The sequence below is a fragment of the Manihot esculenta genome, chromosome 17 (genome assembly GCF_001659605.2).
Source record: "Manihot esculenta cultivar AM560-2 chromosome 17, M.esculenta_v8, whole genome shotgun sequence".
In the NCBI taxonomy this organism is placed as follows: Eukaryota; Viridiplantae; Streptophyta; class Magnoliopsida; order Malpighiales; family Euphorbiaceae; genus Manihot; species Manihot esculenta.
The window spans coordinates 9,157,861-9,182,352 of record NC_035177.2 but is presented as its reverse complement, the minus strand read 5'-3'; the positions used below and the strand labels follow the sequence as shown (position 1 = coordinate 9,182,352).

Genomic DNA, 24,492 nt, shown 5'->3' with positions numbered 1-24,492 from the left:
ATTCCATAATTATTAAGGATAGACCATCCAAATATCGAATTGTATGACAAAGGAAAGTTCATCATGGTAAACTTAGCATAAAATAAATTATCACCTAACCCCACTAAGGGATATAGGACTCTAGAAAAATTTTTTTTTTGGTCTAATCCTAGTTTGCCATATACATCTAATGTGATCAATTTTATAGAGCTCCTAGTATCAATCAAGATCGCTTAACTATAAACTTGTTTATTCTTGTTGAAATAACCAAGGGGTTAGAAATGAGGAGTTGAAATCTTATTGTCAGTTTCTAACTCGAAGGTTATTAGATGCTGGGACAACGGTTTTACCATCATAATGTTTGCTTCTCCGCAAACTCGTTTTCTTCTTTTCCTTTCATCCTTAACTGATTCAAGACCTCCTACGGTCATGTTAATTATTCCCAAAAGTCTCGTCATCATCTTCCTCATTTCTAGCATTTCCCTTTGGTGCGAACATAGTCCTTTTTCCTTCGAAATTTGCCTTTCCATCTTCCCTCCATCGGGTAAACCTACTCAAAGCCCCTTTCTTAACTATTTTTCGATTTCATCTTTTAAATTTTGGCATTCATCCATTGTATGGCCATAGCAGTCATAGAAATGATAATATTTAGTTGTCTCTTTTATTGTGTCAGGGTTGATTCTTCAGAGATACTTTGATGTGCTCACCATTCTTCTAGATCAACATAAGGACCCATGATCTACTTTCGGTTAGGGGGGTGTAGTTCCGGAATCTCTCCCTTTCTCTATCGCCTAGTACCCTTCCATCCAAAAGTCTATTCTCATCCCTCCTCTTAGCTTTCTGGGCTTGCTTTTTATAATCTAGGTAGATATATTTTTGAGTCTTCTCCATCAATTGGTAATAGTCTTTAGCTGGATTTTTGATTAATGACTCTACGAACCTTGTGTTTTGTCATCCCTTTTTGATCGCTTCGCAGACTGTTTCATGATTTAGGTTGTCCACCTAAATTGCCTCCACATTAAACTTGTCCACATAGCTTTTGAGGGATTCAGTCTCCCCTTGCCTCACTTTCTGAAGGTCGGACGATAGTTTTTTGGAAGGAATACATGTGATGAATCATTGCTTGAAGGCATAGACTAATTTCTTGAAGTCATGAATGGAGTTAGCTGGAAGGTGTTGGTATCATTTTTGTGTCAATCCAGTAAGTGTGGAAGGGAACACCCGACAAAGGACCATGTCATTAACGTTTTAGAGGAGCATAGTTGTATGGAAGTCGGCCAAGTGGCTATGTGGATCAATCTTCCTGTCATACTTGTCTAAGAAAGATAGCTTGAATTTATCCAAAAAAGTCTCAGCTATTATCTCATGAGAGAGGGGGAAACATTTGCAATTCCAAAGTTATCATCTCATTACACCTTTTGGATTTTTCTTACAACATCCATCAACCTAGCATCCAACTACCAACCTTCATGGTTTATGGTTTCTATACCTTCAATTTCTCGGCTTTTCTCCATCCTTTCTATGGTGCTGTAATACCCGGCTCGTTCAGGCATCGGAATTCCTACCGTCAGGTGGAATCTCGGATGTCGGATTCGTGTTGCGGGGTTTTCTCAAGGTTTTCTAACATGTTTTTGTAAGTGTTTTATGGTTTTGAAAGGAAAGGGAATGAGTTTTGCAGAGAAAAGACCAAGGAGGCAGAATGCAGGTTCGGCCGCCGAAGGTCATGTTCGGCCGCCGAAAGTGCGATAGGTTCGGCTTCCGAAACTTCACGTTAGGCCGCCGAACGTTGCATGGTTTTGCATGCAGTTTCGGCAGCCGAAGGAAGGGCGGTTGGCCACCTATTTAAGCCCCGTTGACTGGCCATGGAGGGTGCTGGAAGCTCTCTTTGTGGTCAAGGTGGGGTTTAGGTTCTCCTTGGATGTTTTCATGATGTTTTCCTCCAAATGGCAAGGTTTTCATGAGTTTTCACTTGGGTTTGAAGGTTTTGAGTAAAAGAGGAAGTTGTGGAGCTTGAAGCTTGAGGAGCTTGGTTTCTCCATGTTTTGAAGCTAGGATCACACCAGCCAAGAGGTAAGTGTTGATCCTTATGTTTTATAGTGTTTTCAGCAAGTTGTTTGGAGGGAAAGGGAAGAGTTGCATGGTGAGGTGTAAAAGGAGGTTTTTGAGGGTTTTTATGCATGAGTATGTTGCTGTGTTATGGGTGTTGTTTGTTGGGGTTTTAAGGTAGTTTTGGACCCCTTTGTGCATATATTTGAGTATATGCTTGTTATGTGTGTTGAGATGTATGTTGAGTGAGGTTTGGGGGAAGTTGAGTATGAGGTGAGCGAGGTTCTGCCTAACTGGAGAACCCAGCTTCGGCCGCCGAAAGAGGAGATTCGGCCGCCGAAAGTAGGCGAGTTTCGTCTATGGAGAGGACATTCGGCCGCCGAACCTGCCGCCGAACATGTCCTGCCCAGCCTTCTTTTGCATGCTTTGCACGATTGTTCTAGGATCTTGTAGGGGGTTTTTGGGAAGGTGTGTAGGGAGTTGTGTTAGAGTTATGGGAGCATTGTTTGATACCTCATTCGAGTCCATTTGTGTAGGATTGGACCCGACAGTTCAGGGAGGTCGTCAGGATTAGCAGTTGCAGAGTCAGTACAGTTTCTGCCAGAGGAGTAGAGGTGAGTAGAACTAAACATAATATTTTATAATAAAATAACAGAATGTTTGAGCATAGTTCATGCATCATGGATGCCATAATATGTATTAGGGTGATTGCATTAGAATCACGAAGATGGTGCATTGCATTATCATTGTGTATGCGGATTGGACCAAGGCGACATCAATAGCCCGTCGAGGGAGTTTTGAGGTCATGTCTAATCCAAGATATGGACTAGTTGTGTTGTGATGCATTTCATGACCGAGTGTATTTAATGAACTGTTTTTCAGTGTTTCTACTCACTGGGCTCTTGTAGCTCACCCCATTCCCTTAACCCCAGTTTTGCAGGGCCAGAGTTCAGCAGAGTGAGCTATGGGAGAGCAGAGGTTAAGCATGGATTGCCGTGTTTGGCTGTAATAGCATAGCTAGGTTTTGATAGAGTAGTATGTGGCATGTATATGTATAAAGAAGCTTGATGTATATGTTTAGGCAAGAGGATGTAAAGATTAAGGATGATATGATATGTTATGTATGTTGGTATAGTATAGTTGTGGACATGATGTATGGACATACTGTGTATACAGGTTATGCATGGAAAGAGCTTGTGGTAAAGAGATAGAGTATAATGAGATAATGTCTAGAGTTGTGCTTTGCCCAGTGTGTGCTGAATCCCTTGTATATGCATGTATCCTGTTTTTAGTTTCTTGATGAGAAATGAGTCAAACCAGGCTTACTACATGTTGTGTTTCGAAAACCCAGTGAATTATAACTGTGAGGGAAGACAGGGATTACTTCCTTTGACCCAAGACCAGTGCGGAGGAAAGACCAGGTTTGATTCCTGTGATCCATAGAGAGGCCAATAGAGAAGACCAGGTTTGATTCCTGTGACTCTATGGTAGCCAAGGTAACTTATGATATGCTGACCCTTACAGAGTGGGTTCTATGACACAGCGCATAGTGCATGGAGGTTACTTGGTAACGTGTCACTGGTGTATTACAGATAGCCCTAAGGGCTATTTCAGATTAGTATATCTGAGTGGTTTTTAAGTTAAGTCTGGTAGTCTTTCAGAAAAGTTTTCCAGTTGTTGGATCATGTATGGGATTGAGCAGGTACCCAGAGTTCAGTAGCAGGCTTGCTACGGGTCTAGGCGGCCTTAAGCCGATCTGGATCCTAGCGCCGAGCAGTTTGGAGCCGTTATAGAGGGGTACCGGTTTCCGGGCTGTTACAGGTGCCATCCCTATTCTCATTCATATGAATACCCTGATTCCCTTGCGAGATGCCATCCCCTTCTCGTTTCTTTAGGAGTTCTGTCAACGTTCTCAATTTTTCCAAAAGCTGCTCCCAGTTAATGACTCATCCCTAGAAAGATCTTCCATACTCATGAGGTTTTCATTATTGTTTACTTAAATGTGCCATTGTCCTCCATACTGCGATTATAAATAATAGAATCAGAAACCGGTGAAGGAAAGAACTGAAATAAACAGTCACATAATTTGTATTCCTATGAGAAAATTTTCACACGGCGCTAATGATACTGTTCCAATTTCTTTTTCAGGTTTAAATCTGCAAAATAATAAAAATATCGGATAATTTGATAGGTAAAACCTCTAATGTTTAAGTCAGTGAAAGGTTTAAAGGTATATTGAGTAAAATGATAAACGCGTAAAGGTATATTGATTAAAATGATAAACCTAAAAATTATTTATATATAACTTATTGAAAGTTTTATTTTAATAGGATTTGGTGTCCGTTATTTAGTATTAGTGGGACAACAATTCTTTATTTGACTCTTACTTAAAATTCTATCAGAAGTAATATTTTAAGATAACCTATTTGAATATTTTGATTATAGATTTCTTTTTAGCTGGGCTATTGGATTTGGGCCATTTTAATAGATATTTGTATCAATATCAATTTTGTTTAGACAATAAGAAAAAGGTTAAAAAAAACCAGCTCCTCGTTCCACCTCAGAGTCACTCAGCAGAATTACGAGACACATCTCAGCCAAAAGAAAAAGAGCGTCGCAGAGAATAATAGCCTCGAATCAGCCACCCATAACCACGTGATATCTTCCACTCCTCAACGGATAATAGAAAGAAGAGGCAAGCGCTCACTAATCTCCATTTTCCGTTTATGAGAGAGACATGATCATTTCCGCTCTTCATCCCGCATTCCTCTGCAGCATACATTCGCCTAGGGTTTCCCTGTCATTCCCTTTCTTGTCTTCAAAGCTCTGTTTGGTTCCTCACTCTCCTTCGCTTGCTCTCAAATCGAGTGCGCGGAGGTCCGTTTGTCCTTGCTTGATCTCTTCTCTCAACGCCAACGCCATGGCCCAGCTGGTCAAGGAGGACAAAGAAGCTATAGCTTCTGCGTCTGGCGAGAAGGAGGAGGATAAGAAGGAAAAGTCTAGTCACCGGCGAACTTTTCTTGATGCGAAAACGGAAGAAGGTCCCCTTCTTTTTTGTTTTTTATTTTTTTATAAATAAAGAAGGTTTCAATCTAATTTGTTTTTGTTTGGTAAAAATTTTGTACTGTTCAGTTGTGTTATTTATTTACTTGTTCTTTCTGGTTTCCTATTGGAAAAGCAGGGGAAACTTTGAACTGTTTAATGCTCAGGGAAAGTGAAAAATGCATTTTAGGTATTTGATGGATTTTCTTTTTTCCTTTTAAGGAATGATAGGCTTTTAGATGAATAATGTACGGAGAGGGACTGGCCGAATGTTCTATGCTTCCCAAGATTTAAAATTGTAGAAATAGCAAAAGAAGTGTTAATAATGAAATTGCTATTTTCTTTTTCTGGCTTGAATTGTGACTGGCTCTTTCCTTTTGAAATTATTATTTGTTTACGAAAAGTATATGGTTTACCATTGTTGGATGCATTCTGTGGTTGGATACTTGTATCTGTTTGGTGCTTTGATGGATGGAAGTTTTGTCTTCTTGAACAAAGAGTATTTAAAGCATCAAATTCAAAACTTTCTTATGTATTATTTGTTCATGTGACCAGTTTCATCATCCATGAAGGATAGGAAGTGCAAAGGATGACTTTACTTGCTTCGCTTCTGTATGTACTGCATTGCATGATAAGTTCCTAAGCCTATGCTTTCAAATCTCAGTGGCATTGCTGCTTAAATGTGTTGTGAGAATGATGCTACAGTTACTTCTTCATGTATGTCATTTCATAGTGAATAGTGTCTCACATAAATTTAAAAAAATGACTCAAATGTTATAGTACTAATGTTTACAATGAACTTTGGCCATCTTTATTCGGGAATATTACTAATGCTTACGATGAGTTTGTCAGAAAAATCTCTTGAGAAAGAAAAATGAATTGGAGAAAGAAAGGGAAGAATGGCATATTGGCAGAAAGTCAGAGAAAGAAAGAGAGGAAAGAGATAGAGAAGAGAATCACAGAAACTGGAGAAAAAGAGAATCAGTTTTCAGATTTGTTATTGATCTTCAGACATGCTCTGTTTTATAGGATCCTAATTCCTAGCTACAATAACTACCTTGACTTTGTCTATTAACTATCTCGACTTCTGCAACAACCTGTAACCGTTCTCCTAACTCATTTATTTTTAATTTTTTCCCTCCAAAATTGCACCAATTTCATTACATATTAGCTACTTACAGGATTTTCACCATTTTTATTCAGGAATATAACTATCTTTACTTAAGGATAAAACAAGTATACAAAATTTGTAGGGGGGTATTAATGTACACACTTAATGGGTGGAATTTGGCATTGCCCCATTGGAAAAGTGTATAGTTTAAATGTGCAATTTTAAAATGGATACCATGTACATGCACTTAAACAGATTAGGTCAAACAACACAGTTATTGTTTTTGCAGTCATTCTATCTGATATTTTATTACAGTTAGTACTTTCAATTAACACCATTATTGTAAGAATTTAGCCAGTCTCACAGGTAAAGGCTACGCATATGTGAATTGATAATATTGGGCAGAAGGGTCATGAGCAGACCGTTTTTGTGGAAAATCGGGAAAGATTTTAGTGTTTTGGTCATTTTGAATTTAATGCCCTTCAGTATACTGTTTAATGGTAACTAGAAAAGGGGTTGTGTTATGACATCCATTTTTAAGCCGTGCCATTAATTATACGTAGGAGAAACCAGAAAACAAAACGTAAGAGAAAGAAGGAACCTAGATACACAGCTTCCTATGGCCTTCATAATTGTATTATTCTCCAAAGATCCTCATGAGCCTCCTCATGTAAGCCTTATGCATGGATATAATACAAGTGCTTGAAAATGACATTATGGTTAGTTTATATACATATCAGTATTATGAAAGTTAGTGCAATGAGACTTAGATTAGAGCTAAATTTGAGTAATTGTTCATTAGATATATTGTTTATGCATTTATGTTAAATAATATTTTATTTGTTAAATAACATCCTTTTTGTTGTGTGGTTGAATGCTTTTTTTGTGTGTATGTGTGTGTGGATGCGCACTCAATGATAGTGAGCATTTGTTTCACTTGGGAGATAGTAAGGGTTTTGACTAAGATCTTTTATGGCGACATTTCAATAATATGGTTGTAACATTATTAGGAAGGGAATATTGATATCAGTAATGATTTGCAAAAATATATATAAGACTAATTGATTTTTTTTTTATAAGAATGATACAAATAAAAATGTAAAACTTTAACAGCTCAAGCTATTGATTGATATTTTGACCCAAAACTCAGCATTACGTTCCATGTTTTGACCATATATAGGGATCTTTGACATGGCTATAAATAATGACCGTTATGTAACGTTACATAATGGTTGTTAAATAGAGGTTTCTGGCAGTGCCTTTGATACCCATTGTAACTAATGGGTACTTAAGTTTTAGGCTAGTAGTGCTCGTTAGTGACAATTACTTAAAGGTCATGGAATGAGCTTTGATGAGGTCTACCTAATTATTTTAGTTTAAATTTATTAATGCAAATGATGTCTACAAGTGACGGATTTCATGTCAGTATTCAATTATTTATGCTTACTATTCAGTTGTATATTTTATTTTTAATTATATGTTTAAACATCCACTGATTTATGTCCTTTGCAAATTTTCAAAAAATTTGCACACTGATAAGTTGTTACCATTACGTTACAGTTATTTCTTATTACAGGCCTATTCCCATTATTCACGAACATGACCATGATTAATATGACTTCTAATTCAATTAATTTGTTTAAATGTATGAATCTTGCAATGATTTTGTGAACATCTCACTCTTATAAGTTCCTAATGAATTTGTCATTTAATTAAACGTATGAATTTTGCTATGATCCTGTAATACATCACTCTTATCAATTTCTAGTGAATTTATCATTCAAATATTCAATTATGGAGGTGAATTCTTTTTTTTTGTTGATCTTTTTTTTCCGGTGATTATTCAGCTTGTAGTTCACTTTTTAGTTAATAATATAGAAAGAAGAATATGAACTCTGCAACTTGGGATAAAGAAAGTGTTTGAAGGCCAAATGTATACTTGCACACTTGTACTTTAGCATTTTTGCCTATTAGACACCTCAACTTTAATTGTGACCTAATAAACATCTAAACTTTAAAAAATTACTTTTAAACACCTAAATTTAAAAAAAAAAAATATTTTAAACACCTAAACTTTTTAAAATAATTACTTTTAAACACAACTTTAAAACTATGGATTTGAAAAATTACTTTTAAATACAACTTTAAAACCATTGATTTAACCATAAATTTGAAAAATTATTTTTAAACATAACTTTAAAACCATGGATTTGGCGAAGTTGTGTTTAAAAGTAATATTATTTTAAAGTTTAGGTGCTTATTAGGTCACGATTAAAGTTGAGATGTCTGATAGCTGAAAGTGCTAAAGTACAGGTGTGCAAGTATGCATTTAGCCATGTTTGAATTGCAAAAGAGGATATTTCCGAACCTTGTGGTTATGCTGTTGCCAGTGCTTTTCATCATAGAAAGTTCGAGCAAAATTCCCCACAAAATGAGCATATAAGCATCTAGTATTAATTGAAGAGATTCATTTTCACATGGTTTGCACTGTGGTTTTAAATAAAAGTTGTTACATTGCGTAAATGCTATTATTTATATGTTTTTTGCCCTCCTGTTATTGTGACACCTGCTGTTTAAAGGCAACTGAAAATTTGTTTGGGTAATGACTGTTGCATCCATTACTTAATGCCTATTACTTAATGTAATTAATAGTGATAGTCTGTTACCTCTCTTATTTTTTTTTAAGCTAAATAGGGGCAATAGATCTTCATCATACTTATTTTCTAGTTCTAGTAGTTTTAAACTGTTGTGACTCTTTTGAGCTACGGTCATTGACTATCTTCCTAGTTCTACACATTTATATCTTTTAAAAGTTAAGTTATTTATTTTATTTCTAATATTCTTTGCTTATTTGTTAAAGAAGCAATGTTTGATACTAGGTTTATCTTTACTATCCACATAGTTCTATTAGATTTAAAATAGTTAATGCTAATACTGTCGAAGAATGATGGTTTTATTGTCTTTATTTAATGGATATATGTTTATCATTTGGTTGTGTATTTTAGTTTGTCTTTATTTAATGGATATATGTTTATCATTTGGTTGTGTATTTTAGTTTTACTCATTTCTTTGAATATCTATTTATTTTATGAATTTTGCAAATTTTTTTTAAAAATAAATGTTCATAGCAATGGGCCATTACTGTTACTTTATGGGCATTTACGAGCCTGCTTCTATCACCTGCAACTGCAGCTGCAATTTAAAATCATGGTTCATATTCCTTGCAAAGCTGATTTAAATCCAATATTCAACTGAGCAATTCACAGAAACAAGATTACTAATCATCAGTTCTGTTCACATATGGTTAACTGACTAGGCCTTTTGCTTGTGCCTTAGATTTGAACCTAATTTCTTGTCCAGTGCTTAACCTCCGATGTTAGTATACATTCCTATTCTCACTTCGTACTACTTAAGTAAAAAAGTTTTATGCTGTTGTAAGATCCTAATTGCCTTCGTGCTTGATCATAGTAGTCTTTCCTAAAAGGACTTGCCATTTTGTTAAATCTTGCTTAAAATGTTGAGTAAACATTTAGTTATTTCCAACTTGCTTTAAGATAATTATGATTATTTGTTTGTTGGTTTCTACAAAAACAATGGAATGGAAGCCCATAATAGAGTGAAGGACACAGATGAATTAGATGACTGTAAAAGGAAATCTAAAATAAAAGCACTTGAATTTTCCCCCCTTATTTGCTAAGAGAATTTCTTGCTAATTTTTATATGGCTTAATGTTCTGTTTCAACTTTATAGTAGAGGATTAGTTTTCTTATGGTGAATATGTTTATGCAGATTTGCTGTCTGGAATTAGGAAGCAAGTGGAAGCAGGGAAATTGCCTTTAAATGTTGCTGCAGGGATGGAAGAAGTGTATCAGAATTATAGAAATGCAGTAAATAAATATACTTATATCTTATGGTTTTAAATGACTACATTAATTGTGTTATACTTATGTTGGATTTTTTAACTTGCATGGTGATATGTCATAGACTCATAGACAGTGTAAGAAGTGAAGGCTATTGCATTTCTTTGTAGTTATTAAGGTGGGCCTCACAGCCTCAGGCATGCTTTAGGCTCAAGGCTCACCAGCCGCCAGCCCAAACGGCAAACGCCTTAGGTGCCTAGCCGTGTGCTTTGTTCCAGGTGCAAGCCGCTAAGAAGGCGCACCTTTATTTTCATATTTGGCAAGTACTTCCATTAACCCAAAAAAAAAAAAAGAAAAGATTTGTCTTGAAATTTGCCAATCTACCATAATCCACTATTGGCAATCAAGAAGTTTTCAGACTTTGCATCACTTGTGATAATTAGTTGCTTTTAATCTCTCTCCTCGTACATTGTTTTCAGTATTCTCTTATTATCTTTATCATCCTAACTGCTTTTAGTACTCCTTTATTTCTAGTTTATCTTAAATTATCCTTTTTAAATGCTATATAAGTCATTTATAATATTATTGTTATACTTCTTATTAAAAAAAATAAAAAGACATAAAAATAATATTTTTCTTGGTTATATGCCATATATGTCTCAAGAAAAGAAATATTAACTTGTTATTTTGGTCTTCATTTTCTTAGTTATCTAAAATTGCTTTATTATTAAATTTTTTACTTTTGTGCCCTTTATTCAGCCATGGGCGTGCACCTTTTACATCTAGGATTCAGGAGTCAGGACCCTTTTGCACTTTAATGCACATTGATCCTTTAATATATTTGCATTTCTTCAACAATGGTTTTTACATGGAGTATGTGCATGGAGTTAGTGAAGTTTTGTGGGTGGTCCATTTGGACCTTGTTGAATCATTAGATAATGACACTTTTGAGTTGGTTATTTTTGACCTTTTTGAGTAGTTATTACTTATTATGTCGTGTTGCATCTGTTGTCACATTGAGCAAGTGTCCATTTGCAACTGAGTTTGAAGTTTGCTTGTTAAAATTTGATCGAGGAAAGTGTTTTTAGCTGTGGAAAAGTCCTTTACGAAGGGTTTGTTATATGTTACATAACAACTTAACCATGCTTGAATAGGGAAGCAAAATTGAAACTGAAATAGATAGTGCGGGCCAACCCAACAATTGGAAGTCACTGTTTTTTCTTTGGTTCTATCAATATGTTTGGACCTTCCCTCATGACCCTTTATGGCAATTTTTGTTCATTCAGCATTGGTCGCATTTGTTTGTTGAAGTTTTTCTATATACTCATTAAACAAAGGAAAAAAATTATCAAATCCATAAAAGAAATGACACTAGTTGTACAATGTTTGGATGCAAACTCCAGGAAGCCATTGTTCAAAAAATAAATACTAGCAACTGAAAACAATTGTTTTACACGTGGAACTGATGTCATTTGATTTTTGTTACTCGTGCATTCTCTTAGCAAAATTTCAATAATATGGACTTACATGTGTTTAGAGCATGGAATTCAAAAATAGAAATCTAGCTCACTCAAGGATCTTTTCCTTGGTTAGAAAATAGAAAGGCATCACATGTGTAAATCATTCTTGCTCTAATATATATATAGTTTTGTGATTCATGGCGAAATTATAAGTCTCCATAAAACCTGTAAATTTTTTGAAGGTTTACTCATTAGATTTATTATTTAAGTTTTTTATTGGAATTTAGCTGGAAACCCACAAGCTGAATATTCAAATAGTCATCAATCTTCCTCTTTTCTTTTTCTTTTTCTTTTTTTTTTTGAACATTTGTTGTTAAATATCCTATTTGATGATTGTATGTGCTTCTTGGTGATTGATTTTGCAGTTGCATCAGCATGTAATATTTTAAGCTTTTTTTTTTTATTGGAAGCACTTTTTAAGCTATATTATGGTGTAGTCATTTTGAGCGTTAACAAATAGAAGAGGACATGATAAACTTATACTTTTTATCTTGGATGTTCATTGCTTTTTCTTAATAGATGAATAGGCTGCACTAAAATACATATAAATAGCTGCTGAAATTACAAGATGAAGCTTCCAAATAAGTGCAAATTGAGATCTCTAGTGGAGACAGATGGATATTTCAGCTTATCAACCAAACTTTCACTCTTCAAAGACTAGCAGTACTCTTTAACCTTAAGCTCAAGGAAATCTGGAACAATCTTCCATGTGATACTGTTTTCAACAGATTCCCTAGCCGCCTCTTGAACACCTAGTATCTCATTAATCAACCTACTTGGACCCCATATAAATGTATTTATTAGCTGAAAAGTAATTAGAAAAGAGTAAGTTGTTTTCCTTAAAACTAACTTAATTTTGATTAGGAAAATATTTTCCATTAACTAATTTTTCTGAGTACTTGAAATATCAGGAAATAAAAAAGATATTTTCGTAGAAAATATTTTCCCTCAAACAATTGGAGCCTTATTATTCTATGGTTTTAAAACCTAAATCAAAATAAGCAATTGAGAAGAAGGGCAGTTTGACTTTCACCAAACTTTGTGATAACTTGTCTCAACTAACTCTATTTGGCTGCATGAAACTTTTTGAAAGATTCTTTTACACAAATTTATTTTTCATCTACTATTATCTATTTTGAGTAGCATCTGTTGAGTACTGGTTGTGTTTTTCTTTTCTCTCTGTTAAAATTAATATTTTACTTTCTTAGCTATGTCTCTTTCTTTATTCTTTGTTTTGCTTGGCAGGATGCAAGAATAGGATTTAATATTCATAAAAGTCCTTGGAAGTTAATTTCATGAATGAGTTGTTCTATTTTCCATTGATAAGAGTTAAAGTTAGAGATTTATCTTGAATTTGCTTTTTGAATGTCTTTGGAATGGAGATACCTCTTTTTCTAATTTGCAGAACCTTTGCTCTTTAAATTTGCCTCCTTATGATGTACATTTTGTTTCTAGGAAATTCTCTTATCTTGAGAGCCTTAACGAATAGCAGATGATAGGTCTTGCTTCTTTAATTCATTTCAGCTCTTGATTTAGATTGGAGAGGTTGCAGTTTTGGTTTTTTTCCCTTGTAATTTGACGAATCAAATTTGGTAGGTCAAAAATTAGTTTGCCTAGGAAGGGCCACTCTTTCCTTTTTGATTCTTTAAATAATCAAAGACAATGTATTAGATGCAAATACAAAAAATAGCAAAGCTGTCTTGTGGTGCATGAACCATGTGCTGCAAGGTGAGTTGGTCTCATTCTTATTTATTTTCTTCATTCCCCTACCTTAAGGCGCTATTGAAGTCGATTATTTCATTGAGGAAATTTGGCATGCCAGATTGGAGGATCTTATAGAGATGAACTTGGGTTTTTTTATAGAAAGTACTATGGGTGTCATTGCATTGCAATTTTGATGTGATTTGAATTGTTTTGGTTGGCAAAAAAGTTTTGTTCTTAAGAAGCAAAGTTTGTCTTGTGGTTGTTGCGTGAATAATTTTTGGTCTTTTTTATGGGATTTTGCTTTTGGGTCTCCAAGGTGTCTTTGATTCATTCTTAAGATTGGAAGGGGCAATTTGATTAGTTTTTCTTTAACTTTGATGTTCTTTTTTGGTTTCCTCGGGAAGAGGATGCTTGCACATCCAAAATGTGCTTCTTTTCTTTCTTCAGCAATTTTTATTCATTCTTGTTTTTTAAAATTGTTTTAAAGTTTGTATCTTTTAAAAGAATGGTTTATTGACCCCAAAAAAATTCAAAACCTTTATGCACCTTTTCAATTTGGCTAATGCTTTTAATTTTGTAAATTTAAGCCCAATTTTTATTTTGGTAATAATTTTGGCCAATTTAGTGAGGGCAAAGAAAATGTATGTGTAAGGCCTACACAAGTGTTTCAATTGGTGAAAAAAAAGATGTTAGCTTTTTCTTTCCTGCAAATCTGTTGGATGAAATTTTACTTTTTTTACTTTATAAAATAAATTTAAGTTATTTTTAATAATTGATGGACAAAAAATATTACTTACTTTAGAAATAAAATTTAAGATTTTTATTACTTATTTTAGAAAGAAAATTTAAGAAAAATAATATTTTGTATTATGAACATATAAAGGAAAATATCCATTTGTCTGTTAAGGTAGCTACATAGGCAGTACATTTATGCACTGATTTTCAGTTGCTAACTTTGCTAAAACTGTTAACAATATTATAAGGTTAGGCTAAAAGGGGTTAGCTAGACCTACAATTGAGAAAATGGATAAATGTTTGGATTGTTTGGTCATTAAGTTGGGAAAAAAAACTTATTCAATGATATTTCCTCATTATCATCAACACCACTTAAACTATGTTGTCAATATGAAAAGTGTGCCATTCTATCATTTCCTGTACTATCCTTCACATTTTGGCTTCCTCATATTCATCATAAAGCTTAGGTATGGGATTGCAACATAGTAGTTCCCTAAATTACATCAGGTTTCTTTCTAGTTGTCCTCCACAAGGGACAATAGTTCCATTCATCCCAGTACTAGTTTTTGCATATTATTAATTGTCTGGACATTTACTTATTTTCCATAAATATTCATGGGGTTACTTTTCAGGTTTTACAAAGTGGAATTCCCAATGCAAAGGAGATAATAGTGTCAAATATGGCTGTTGCAATGGATCGTATGTGCTTGGACGTTGAGGTATTTGGACTGCAAACACTTCATCAATCATCAAGATGCATCCATATCAGAAATTATTTGCTTGTATGAACTTCTTATGTGAAATGTACAGTACATTTTCAGGACCCCTTTGTATTCTCGCCTTATCACAAAGCATTGAGAGAGCCTTTTGACTACTATAACTTTGGTCAAAACTATATACGTCCTTTGGTTGATTTTAGGTGAGTCCAATACTTCTATCTATTCCCTTCTTCGTCTAGTTTTCTCAGCGCACCTAATACAATCTACTTGCCCCTTCTTTATGCTTAAGATAATGAGAACTACTTCAACAATGGTAGTGCTCTTTTTGTATTATAATCTTACAATCGATGTTGTCAAACCCGGACTGGTCTGGCTGGTTCAATTGGAGAATTGGGAATCAGCCACAGCCTGGGTTACCCCTAAATCCCAGAAATTATGACTAGTTCGGAACTTTTTGACCAACTAGGTAACTGGTGACCTGGTCAGCAAGTAGGATTAAGGCCTAGTTTAATTAGGATTTAGTTTTCTTACTTAGTGTAGATATTCCTACTGTATTTTAGCTTATCTAAGCTTCCTAATTAGTAGTTCTAAATTTCCTATTAAGTTTAGGAGATTGAAATATCAGCATATATCAAATCTCTAAAACTCAAAATACATTAGTTATATTGGTATTTATTGAGATCTCAGCATAATTTATAATCAAATCTCTAAAACTCAAAATACATTAGTTACATTGGTATTTATAGAGATTTTCTCCTCAAGCAGTATTATATATGTCTGTGTTATCTTTGTGAGCTTCACTCTGCATCATTTGAGCATGCTAAGATATTTTAGTAAACTGCTAGTGTGAGCATCTAATCATAATGTTGGAGGGTATCCCCTTATTCATTTATGCTCCATTTTAAGATGTTAATGTCAAGTTTTTGTATCTTTGTCCTTTTTATGCCTTGCTGCCTTCTTTGAAATTTCTCATATTCTTGATATTGTCTCCTGCATTCTTCTTCTCCTTTTTTCTTTGTTTTTGTTTTTTTTTTTGGTGTAACATTGATCTCATATCCAATTAAAATATAAACAGGCATCTCATATGCAGAGGCTCCCTGCTCTGTGAGGCTTGGGGGGAAAGGTGGTCTATCATATGCAGCCTTCCCCTACTTTTCTGCAGACTGCTCTTTGATCTACTATCATATTGAACACAATTTCATTCAATTAAATCAGATGAAATTGAAGGGATTGTTCATAAATATTTAATGGAAGAGTAATGCATTGGACAAATAAGAGCCTTCAAATCGCTTTTTGTCATCCATTGAGGGGAAGAATCACATAACCCAAATAACCTATTTCTTAAATCGATCAACTGGACAGAATTTTCCAATATCCAAAAAAAATTGGTTTTGTTAGTTTATCTGGTAGTCTGTGCTTTTATTTTAGAACAAAAGCAAATGAGCTTTTGTTTTAGCTTACCTTTTATATCCAGAAAATAACAAAATATGGATCTCTATCAAAAAATAAATTGAAATTAGAATTTGGTTTATTTGGTTTTAAATATGAAAACCTGAAAGACAAAACAAAAGAAAAAATCTGTGAAATTTGTTATTGAACTGAATCAGATTAGCAAAATGTGTCAACACAATTGGTTCGTTACATTGAATTTAACTGGCTGCTACTTGCTTTGACTGGATCAAATAATTTCTATATTGAAAGACATGGTTTTCCCATTTTTCCTTAACCAAAATTTTTGCTGGTTATGCTTTCAAATTCTAATATCTTTCAACTACTATTTCTTTCAATGGATTGACTTTGATCACTGTGCATATGGGTTAGCTTTTTTACGGGGGAAATCTCTCTCCTTTCTCTAACTTAAATTGCTTCATAAGGCTTTTGTGGATTTAGACTTCTCCAAATTTTACATGGAAAATAGTGAATATTTTATGGTCTCCATCTATATTTATTGTGATCAGAGAGCCCAAGTATTTGAAGATAGTATCCTGCATCTCTCTCTCGTTCTCTAGTTTGACTGTTTTATAGACTAGTGATAAATTGCGTGACGTTGGGATTTTATGGTTATATGGCAACAAGTGGAAGATTACATGGTCTCTGGTTGGATTTGTTGTGATTAGACAGCCTATATATCTGAAACTCGATAGTAAGAGCCTCTCTGGCTTGTGATGAAACTTTTGGAACTTGATATTAAGCGCTTCTCTCTCTATCTGCCACGTGATGCAGAAACATATGCTCATTTAGATGATTAACTAATCTTTAAGAGTTCTAAAAAAGTGCTGTTAGATGACCTTTTCAGTTCTTTATTTTCATTTCCAACGAACTAGCTCCGCTCTAGGTTTTCTATTAAACATGGTGGACATAATTGGATGGCAAGTTGTAGCAGATTCCATGGATTTTAACTTTTTTGCAATTTTTCTTATTTCTTAGCACCTCAATGTTTTTTATTGATTTTGCTGGAGCAATTTATATGGAATTTCTTTGCAAACCAAATGGCAAGCATTTCTACGTTAATGTTTGTGTTGACAGAATTTTACAACTGGATTGAAATACTTTGCTATTAAGATGTGTTCCATCTTATTTCTGTCATTCATTATAGTCATGCTGGCTGCAGGGATTCATATGTTGGCAATATTTCCCTTTTCCATGAAGTGGAAAAACAGCTTCAGCAGGTACCTAATTTTTTCCTGGGGGGTAATTGCCCCATAATGCTAAATTTTAAAGAATTTTGTTCAATCATCTGTTGCTTACCAATGCTGTAGATTTCATGTTTGTTTCTCTTTGAGAAGACCTGTTAAATTGTTCTTGTGTTTATTAGTTGCATGCTAAACTAAACATGTAGAAGCAAAGGGTTGAGTATGCTTTCTTTTCTGACTAGAGCTGGCAATTTTCGACGTGACCTGTTTACATGACATGACATCTCGTTATACGGGTGTGGGTTTAGGATAAATGGGCTCGCGTCCTAAACGGGTCAATGTAGGTCTAATTGGGTTGGCATTAATGGAAAAGATACGACATTAATGGAAAAATGATAATGATGCAAAAGAATATATAAAAATAATATATATATATATATATTTAAAATTTTTTAAAAATTAAAGTCTATAATATTTGTATTTTTATTTTAAAATTTATTAAAAATGAGACTTATTTTTGTAAAGTAATTATTTGATGATAATTGTTTAATTAATAAAAAATAGGGATATCTTTGAGAAATATAAAAAACAGTAATGCGTTGAGATATAAATATAAAAGGATACTTTTCTAAATAATAGAATAAAATATTAATTTTAACTAATAATAATGTTGTTAATTTTTTATTATTAGAACTAAATAACTTAATGAAATGTATTAATTTAATATAATTTTATTATATTAATTTGTATAAAAAATTATTTCATATATTTAGAAAATCAATTTAACATATTTTCCATAAAATGATTGCTTTACAAAAATATATATTAATCCGCAAAATTAATAAAAAGATTAACCTAATAAGTAATAGTTATTTCCAATTAATGTGTAATTCATTCATATATTTAGTATTATCTTTTTTTAATTTTATTTTAATTTAATTTTTTAATTACAATCCAAAATTCACTAACTTAACTTGCCAAATATAAGTAATTATAAAATATTATCGTTAAATAAACTACCATCCAATTTTCTCTCCTAATTAATTTAATTTTTAATGATCTTCACTTTTTTCTCACAAATAAAAATAAGTATAATGGTGTGTTGAATCCCACGTTAAATTGGAATAGGGTAATGTGCTCATAAGACTTTAGGCATTCCTCCTTGAGCTAGTTTTTGAGGTGAATAAGGACTGGCGTAAATTTAACATGGTACTAGAATTTCTCCATCCGATGTTGAGCCCCTCTTAAGTATTTCATGCATCAGTTTATTTTCACATCAGTTTGAGTAGAGGTAATGTGCCCCTTACAAGGGTTTACAAGGGTCTTAAACATTCCTCTGCCCCTTTCCTCGAGCTAACTTTTGGGAGCTAATCAGGTATGATCCAAACTTAACAAGTGTGTATTCAAATTAAGAAAAAACATCATTTCTAAATTTGGTAGAATATATAAAACTTAAATCAGATCAAATTTATAATTAAAAAAGTTTGATATAATTGAATTCCATTATAGATGGAATTAATTTTATATTCAATTATTTAGATATAAAGAGAATTTGATATCTACTAGCTAAAAAAAAAATTATCTAACCTAAAATGAGGAATAAACTGTGTTGAATATTTACTTTGAATATTTACTTTTAAGTTATAGCAAATAATAGGAATAAGGTTTCGATTTGATTGTTTAAGCTGATATTAATGAACATATTATTTTTAAATATTTTAGTGTATAAATTTTCCAACAAAAACAGGAAGATGTTCACATATACTTATTTGAGAATTTCTTATACAAGGCGTTGGTATTGAGTTGAATCATCCGTAGATGTAGACTAGGATAAGGGACAAATTAAAATTATTAAAATAAAATTTAATAATAACGTTATAACTTTTTTAACAAGTAATTATGAGATAAAATAAAATAAAAAATAGTTAACAGTAAATGTAAAAATATTATTTTATATTCATCTATTAAAGTTAAAAAATTTGAAAATATTTATATATTAAAATTATTTTAGTACTCACATGCAAAGCATGAGTAATTGCTAGTACGTTGATATTGGACAGCAAGCAAATTTGTGTTTAGGGCTAGTACGTAGGTTTATATGAAATAAGAAGTAAGACGTCAAGTGGATGTTTTGTTTCTGGACAGGTATTGCATGGCATCACAATAATATAATGAGAGCCAACTTTTTGTGCTGGGATCGTCGGTTTTGGTACCGAAACAAAAGTGAAAAATAGATAGATAAAAAGGATTGGAGAATGTTTGAGACTCCCCTTCAAGTGGCAAACCGCTTATCATTTGAATTGACAAAGCTACTAGCAATACATCTCGACTCAATTTTTTGCCTTAAAAAGTGGCAAACTGCATCAATATATTTCGTCCTTTCATGGAAGACTAGATTTGATGCGACAATGGCAACTTGATTGTCACATATTAACTTCTTTTGTCCAATTTCACCATACGTCAACTTTTGAAGGAGTTGCTTTAATCAAATAAGTTCACAAGTCAACTAAAGCCATGGCCTGAGATTTTGCTTCTGCACTTGACTTTGCAATTACTTCTTACTCTTCTAAGATATTAGGTTTCCTTCTATCATGATACATTATCCTGAAGTAGATCACCTATCTAAAGGGGATTCTGCCTAGCCTATATTTGAATATCTAACTGTTGACTTATTGCTGATTTCTAGTAATATGATTTAATTGAATACTGATTCTAGGTACAGATTAGGATTTTTAATTATCTTTGTAATTATTTGATTATTTCCTTTTTAGTTGTAATCCTCTCTGTATAAATAGATATGTAAATCCTTGTAAAGATAAAGAGAGAAGTATAAGAATATTCTAAAATTTTCTAAAATTCTTTTTGGTATTAAAACTTTTTCCTGATTTTAGGGTTCCAATTTAATTTTTTCCTTTTATGGTTTCCAAACCCTAGATCTATTGTTTTGGTACTGCCCTATGTAGGGGTCTTTTTTCATCTCACTACTGCCATCGACAGAGTCACTGACCTGTTGTTGGCCGGCCGTCCCGCTCCGTTGCTAGAGTCCCACGAACTTGAGGCTTACACGCCTCTCCTTCCCGGTGCGTGAGGCTCTGTCCGATGCCGCCTCTCGGCGTAGTCAACTCCGACGCCATTTTCGACCACCTCTTGTTGCTACATGGTCCTTTGGTGATTTGGTTAGGATTTCTTATGTGCACAACCTTGGGTAACTCCTATTTTTTCACGATACATTCTTTTTATCATGGCAAAAGGTAAAAAGGTCTTGATTTCTAATTCCACTCGCCTATTTAGGGGGAAAACAATGAGAAAGAAGAGGTGATTCCTAATTTTGTGATTCTGAATGATCTAATTCAGAGGGAGAGTTCTAGTAGACAGAGGGAGACATCTGAAAGGGGGGAAGAAGTGAACGTTTGAATAAGCCAGATTTGAGGAGGTATTCGAGGAGAGACAAGGCAGAAGAGTCGTTATGCAGTCTACTCAGGGTCAAGGTATGGTCAACATCTTCTTTTGGTGAGTTATCTCAACTCTTGAATGCTCCAACGATTTAGATAAACCCATTGTATAAAGAAAAAGTGTAAGATCATGTACCAAACACCTTATTTCTAACTTTGTTTCTTATAATTGCTTGTCTCCCTCCTATAAAGTCTTTGTCTTGTTTGTTTCCTCTGTGTCTATTTCATAGGATTGGAAGGGAGCTTTTGGAGATCCTAAATGGAAGGGAGCAATGATTGAAAAGATAAAAACACTGACAAAAAAAAATGAGACATGAAAGTTTGTCTCTCTCCCACCTGGGAGGAAACTAGTTGGCTGTAAGTGAATATTCACAATGAAAGACAAAGTTGATGGCACAATTAAGCGATTTAAGGCCACATTGGTTGTTAAAGATTTCATCCAAACCTATAGAGTGGATTATTAAGAGAAATTTGCCTAGTTTCAAAAATGAACTCAATCAGAGTCCTGTTATCTTGTGTAGTTAACTTGGACTTAGAGCAGCTTGATGTGAAGAACTCATTCCTCTACGCAAACTTAAAGGAAGATGTGTTTATTGAGATAACTCCTGGGTTTGCTGATGAGAAGACATAAGGAAATGTATGCAGATTAAAAAAGGCCTTGTATAGGCTAAAACAATCTCTCAGAGTTTGGTTTGATAGGTTTAGCAAAGTCATGATGTCTTTGGGTTTAGTAGACCTTGTCCTGAGCTCCCTTGATGTACCTTAAGATACGAATGGCTGTATCCTAGTGATTACTATATGGAGCTTGAAGAAATTGACTATTTACACTGATTGCAAAGAAGATATGTGGTCTTGTGATGATGAGATAGTTGAGTTTGCCAATAAGCCTTTGATATCTATAAGGATCTTTCAATGACCTCCTACACAGGAATAAACTTAACATTTGGATCCATGAGAATGTCTACATTTTTGCAATCTAGCATGCCATTGTCTTCTAGTATATCTAGAGCATATTTCCGTTGGGATATTGGAATACCATTTTTGGATTCTACCACTTTAACCCTCAAGAGATACTTCAATTTCTCCAAATATTTAGTTTGGAAGTAATTGAACAAATGTTGTTTAAGTTGAGAGATCCCATTATGATCATTACCAACAATAATAATGTCATCAATATAAACCATCAAGTAAATACATTTACTACCACAGCCGTCATGACAAAATAAAAATGAACGATTAGCTTTACTTCTAGACATTCCAATCTATTGGACAATAATGAATTGTCCAAACCATGCTCTCGAAGACTGTTTTAAACCATATAATGATTGTTGAAGTCGACATACTAGGCTAGGCTTGACTGCTAAGCAATAAACCTAAGTGTTTGCTCCATATAAACTTCCTCAATTAGGTTACCATAAAAAAATACATTTTTGATGTCAAGTTGGTGAAGAGTCCAGTGATAGATAGCTTTCATAGAGATAAGAAGCCGAATAGGAGCTATTGTATCTAATGTGTCAGTAGAAGATGTTTTAAAATGATCATGAATGCACTGCCCATGCCCATGCCCATGCCCATGCCCATCAGAATCAATAAGAGCCCATCTTATTAATCAAGTACATCCGAAATAGCAAAAAAAAAAAAAAACAAAAACAAATGCAAAAATGAAGCTCTAAGTGCTCGGCTTCTAGCTTGCAATCTTATTCAAGTTGATGGTACGAATCTCCTCTTGGTCTTGGTCTTCCATCTTTTGAATGCCCACATCATAAAGCTACTCAAAGGTGGAGCTAGGCATGTAGTACAATTTCTCATGATAGTCAGATTGTAAGTTCTTCACTACCGATCTAACTTGGTCTCTAACAGCAGGGCGGTTTGTCATCTTAATTGCCTTCTTCCTCCACCTTAGAAGGAAGATAGAAAAGGTCTCGTTAGCTTTCTGCTTGGTCATCTCTAGATTCCTCAAGGTGATATCCAAAGCAGTATTGTATGAATACTGTTGGATAAACTTCTTGACCAACCCTTCCCAATCTTTCCTATGAATAACTTCTGGAATATGGTACCTCTAGATTCCTCAAGGTGATATCCAAAGCAGTATTCTAGGAATACTGTTGGATGAACTTCTTGACCAACCCTACCCAATCTTTCCTATGGATAACTTATGGACTATGGAAACATGAGGAAATCTCTCAAGTGACAAAGCAAAGAATTGGGCCACTTGTCCCTCATTCAACTGTGTGGTCTTCATGGCAATCAAATAAGATCTTAGATGGGCCCTTGGATCTCCATTCCCATCAAATTTGGTCAAGTCGGACTTCTTAAATTTCTCTAGCAATCCCCTCCCTCAATCTCAATATCAAAATCCTCATTTTATTGAATCCTAACTCTCCAGCTTGCTTCTTAAGGGTGGCCTGGAGCTTTTTAAACTTTTGACTCATCAATTCAAAGCTCTTGGCATGTTCTTTTTCCGTCCTAGCAGCCTTATTCTTAATGTATTCATCGACATAAAAAAAATCAACTTCTGTGCAGTTAGCAACCCTAACTATTGGATTAATTCCTGTCGAGCCTTATTGTTGAGTGCCAGTTCTATTATTCTCTTCCACAGGTTATTTCCCAACAGTCCTAAGAATCCTAGCCATTATTTCCTCTAGTTTTCCATTTAAGGTCTCATCCAATCCAACATTTCCTTGAGCAGAGCATTGGTCTTGTCGTCAGCGACTGGAATTGTTTCAAACTTGGCGCTTAGGGGTCAATCTCTTCTTTGAAGTCTACCACCCTCTTGCCCAGGCAATTAGATCGAAAGTGCTATTGGTTCTCTTTGGAGCTATGATGGCTGTACAACACGAGGGGTCAGAATGATGCATGAATAAAATATGGATGCGTGAATGCATGCATGCATGTGACAATACTTAGACTTGAACCTCTTTTTGGAATAAGAACTGTTTTGAACTAGGTAGATTGATTCGGTAGAGGTGAAGAACCTGTACTGAAAGCGCCTTCCTTATCCTTCCTATACTCACGTCTAAAAGGGTAGATTTTTTTTTTTAACATCTAGCACTTTTGGATGGTGGGTACGTGGTTGTGTGACCTACTTTAGCAGAGATCCATTATCCTTCTTAATCCATAACCCCTTTGGGATAGTGGGTACAAGAAAGGAAGGTGTTAGACATCTTTCTCGCTTGAACTTTGCCTAAGAACTAGTGTTGTTCTCTATATTGATTGACAATTCTAGCACCAAAAATTAAAATTCAACGAAAAATAGCAAACATGCTCAAAAAATTATGAAAGTTCATAGAAATGTTCTAAACATATAGAAAGCTTGGGAGGAAAAAGAAAGACATCAAAAAGACTTGTATTTTTCGAGTTATTCCCATCACAATTAGGCTATCGCAGCATACGTTGTAATCTGCACACTGATTTGGTTTGAGATATGGTATTATACTAGAGGCAGAAACATGAAAAACTCAAAACACAAAAGTTATAGTGCAATTCTCAAATTTGATTTTAGGCTCAAGAATCATCACATTTGGTGATCTGAAAGTCAAGTTATGGGTCTTTAAAGTTTCGGTACATTGTCAATTACTCAAATTTCAGATTTGCCTCTATAACTTTAAAAATTCATAACTAATTCAACATAAATAAAAAAAATACAAATAATTTATGAAAATTAAAGAGAATTTCGTGAAGAATTTAAGAA

General features: G+C 34.0%; 1 protein-coding gene across 4 annotated transcripts in view; it reads left to right on the top strand.

Moving 5' to 3' along the window:
* The first annotated feature begins 4,572 nt into the window (after positions 1 to 4,572).
* The window catches only part of LOC110605068 (glycerol-3-phosphate acyltransferase, chloroplastic), a 49,656-nt gene continuing 29,736 nt past the window's right edge, over positions 4,573 to 24,492 (top strand). Inside the window, exons 1-5 of one of the 4 annotated variants that reach the window (XM_043952545.1) lie at positions 4,573 to 5,066; positions 9,968 to 10,065; positions 14,630 to 14,716; positions 14,819 to 14,916; positions 17,313 to 17,385. In XM_043952545.1, the coding sequence (XP_043808480.1) occupies positions 4,763 to 5,066; positions 9,968 to 10,065; positions 14,630 to 14,716; positions 14,819 to 14,916; positions 17,313 to 17,385 (660 nt within the window). In that variant the 5' untranslated portion in view covers positions 4,573 to 4,762. The remainder of the gene's footprint in view (positions 5,067 to 9,967; positions 10,066 to 14,629; positions 14,717 to 14,818; positions 14,917 to 17,312; positions 17,386 to 24,492) is intronic. The other 3 variants (XM_043952544.1, XM_043952543.1, XM_021743370.2) reach the window with 3 other exon arrangements.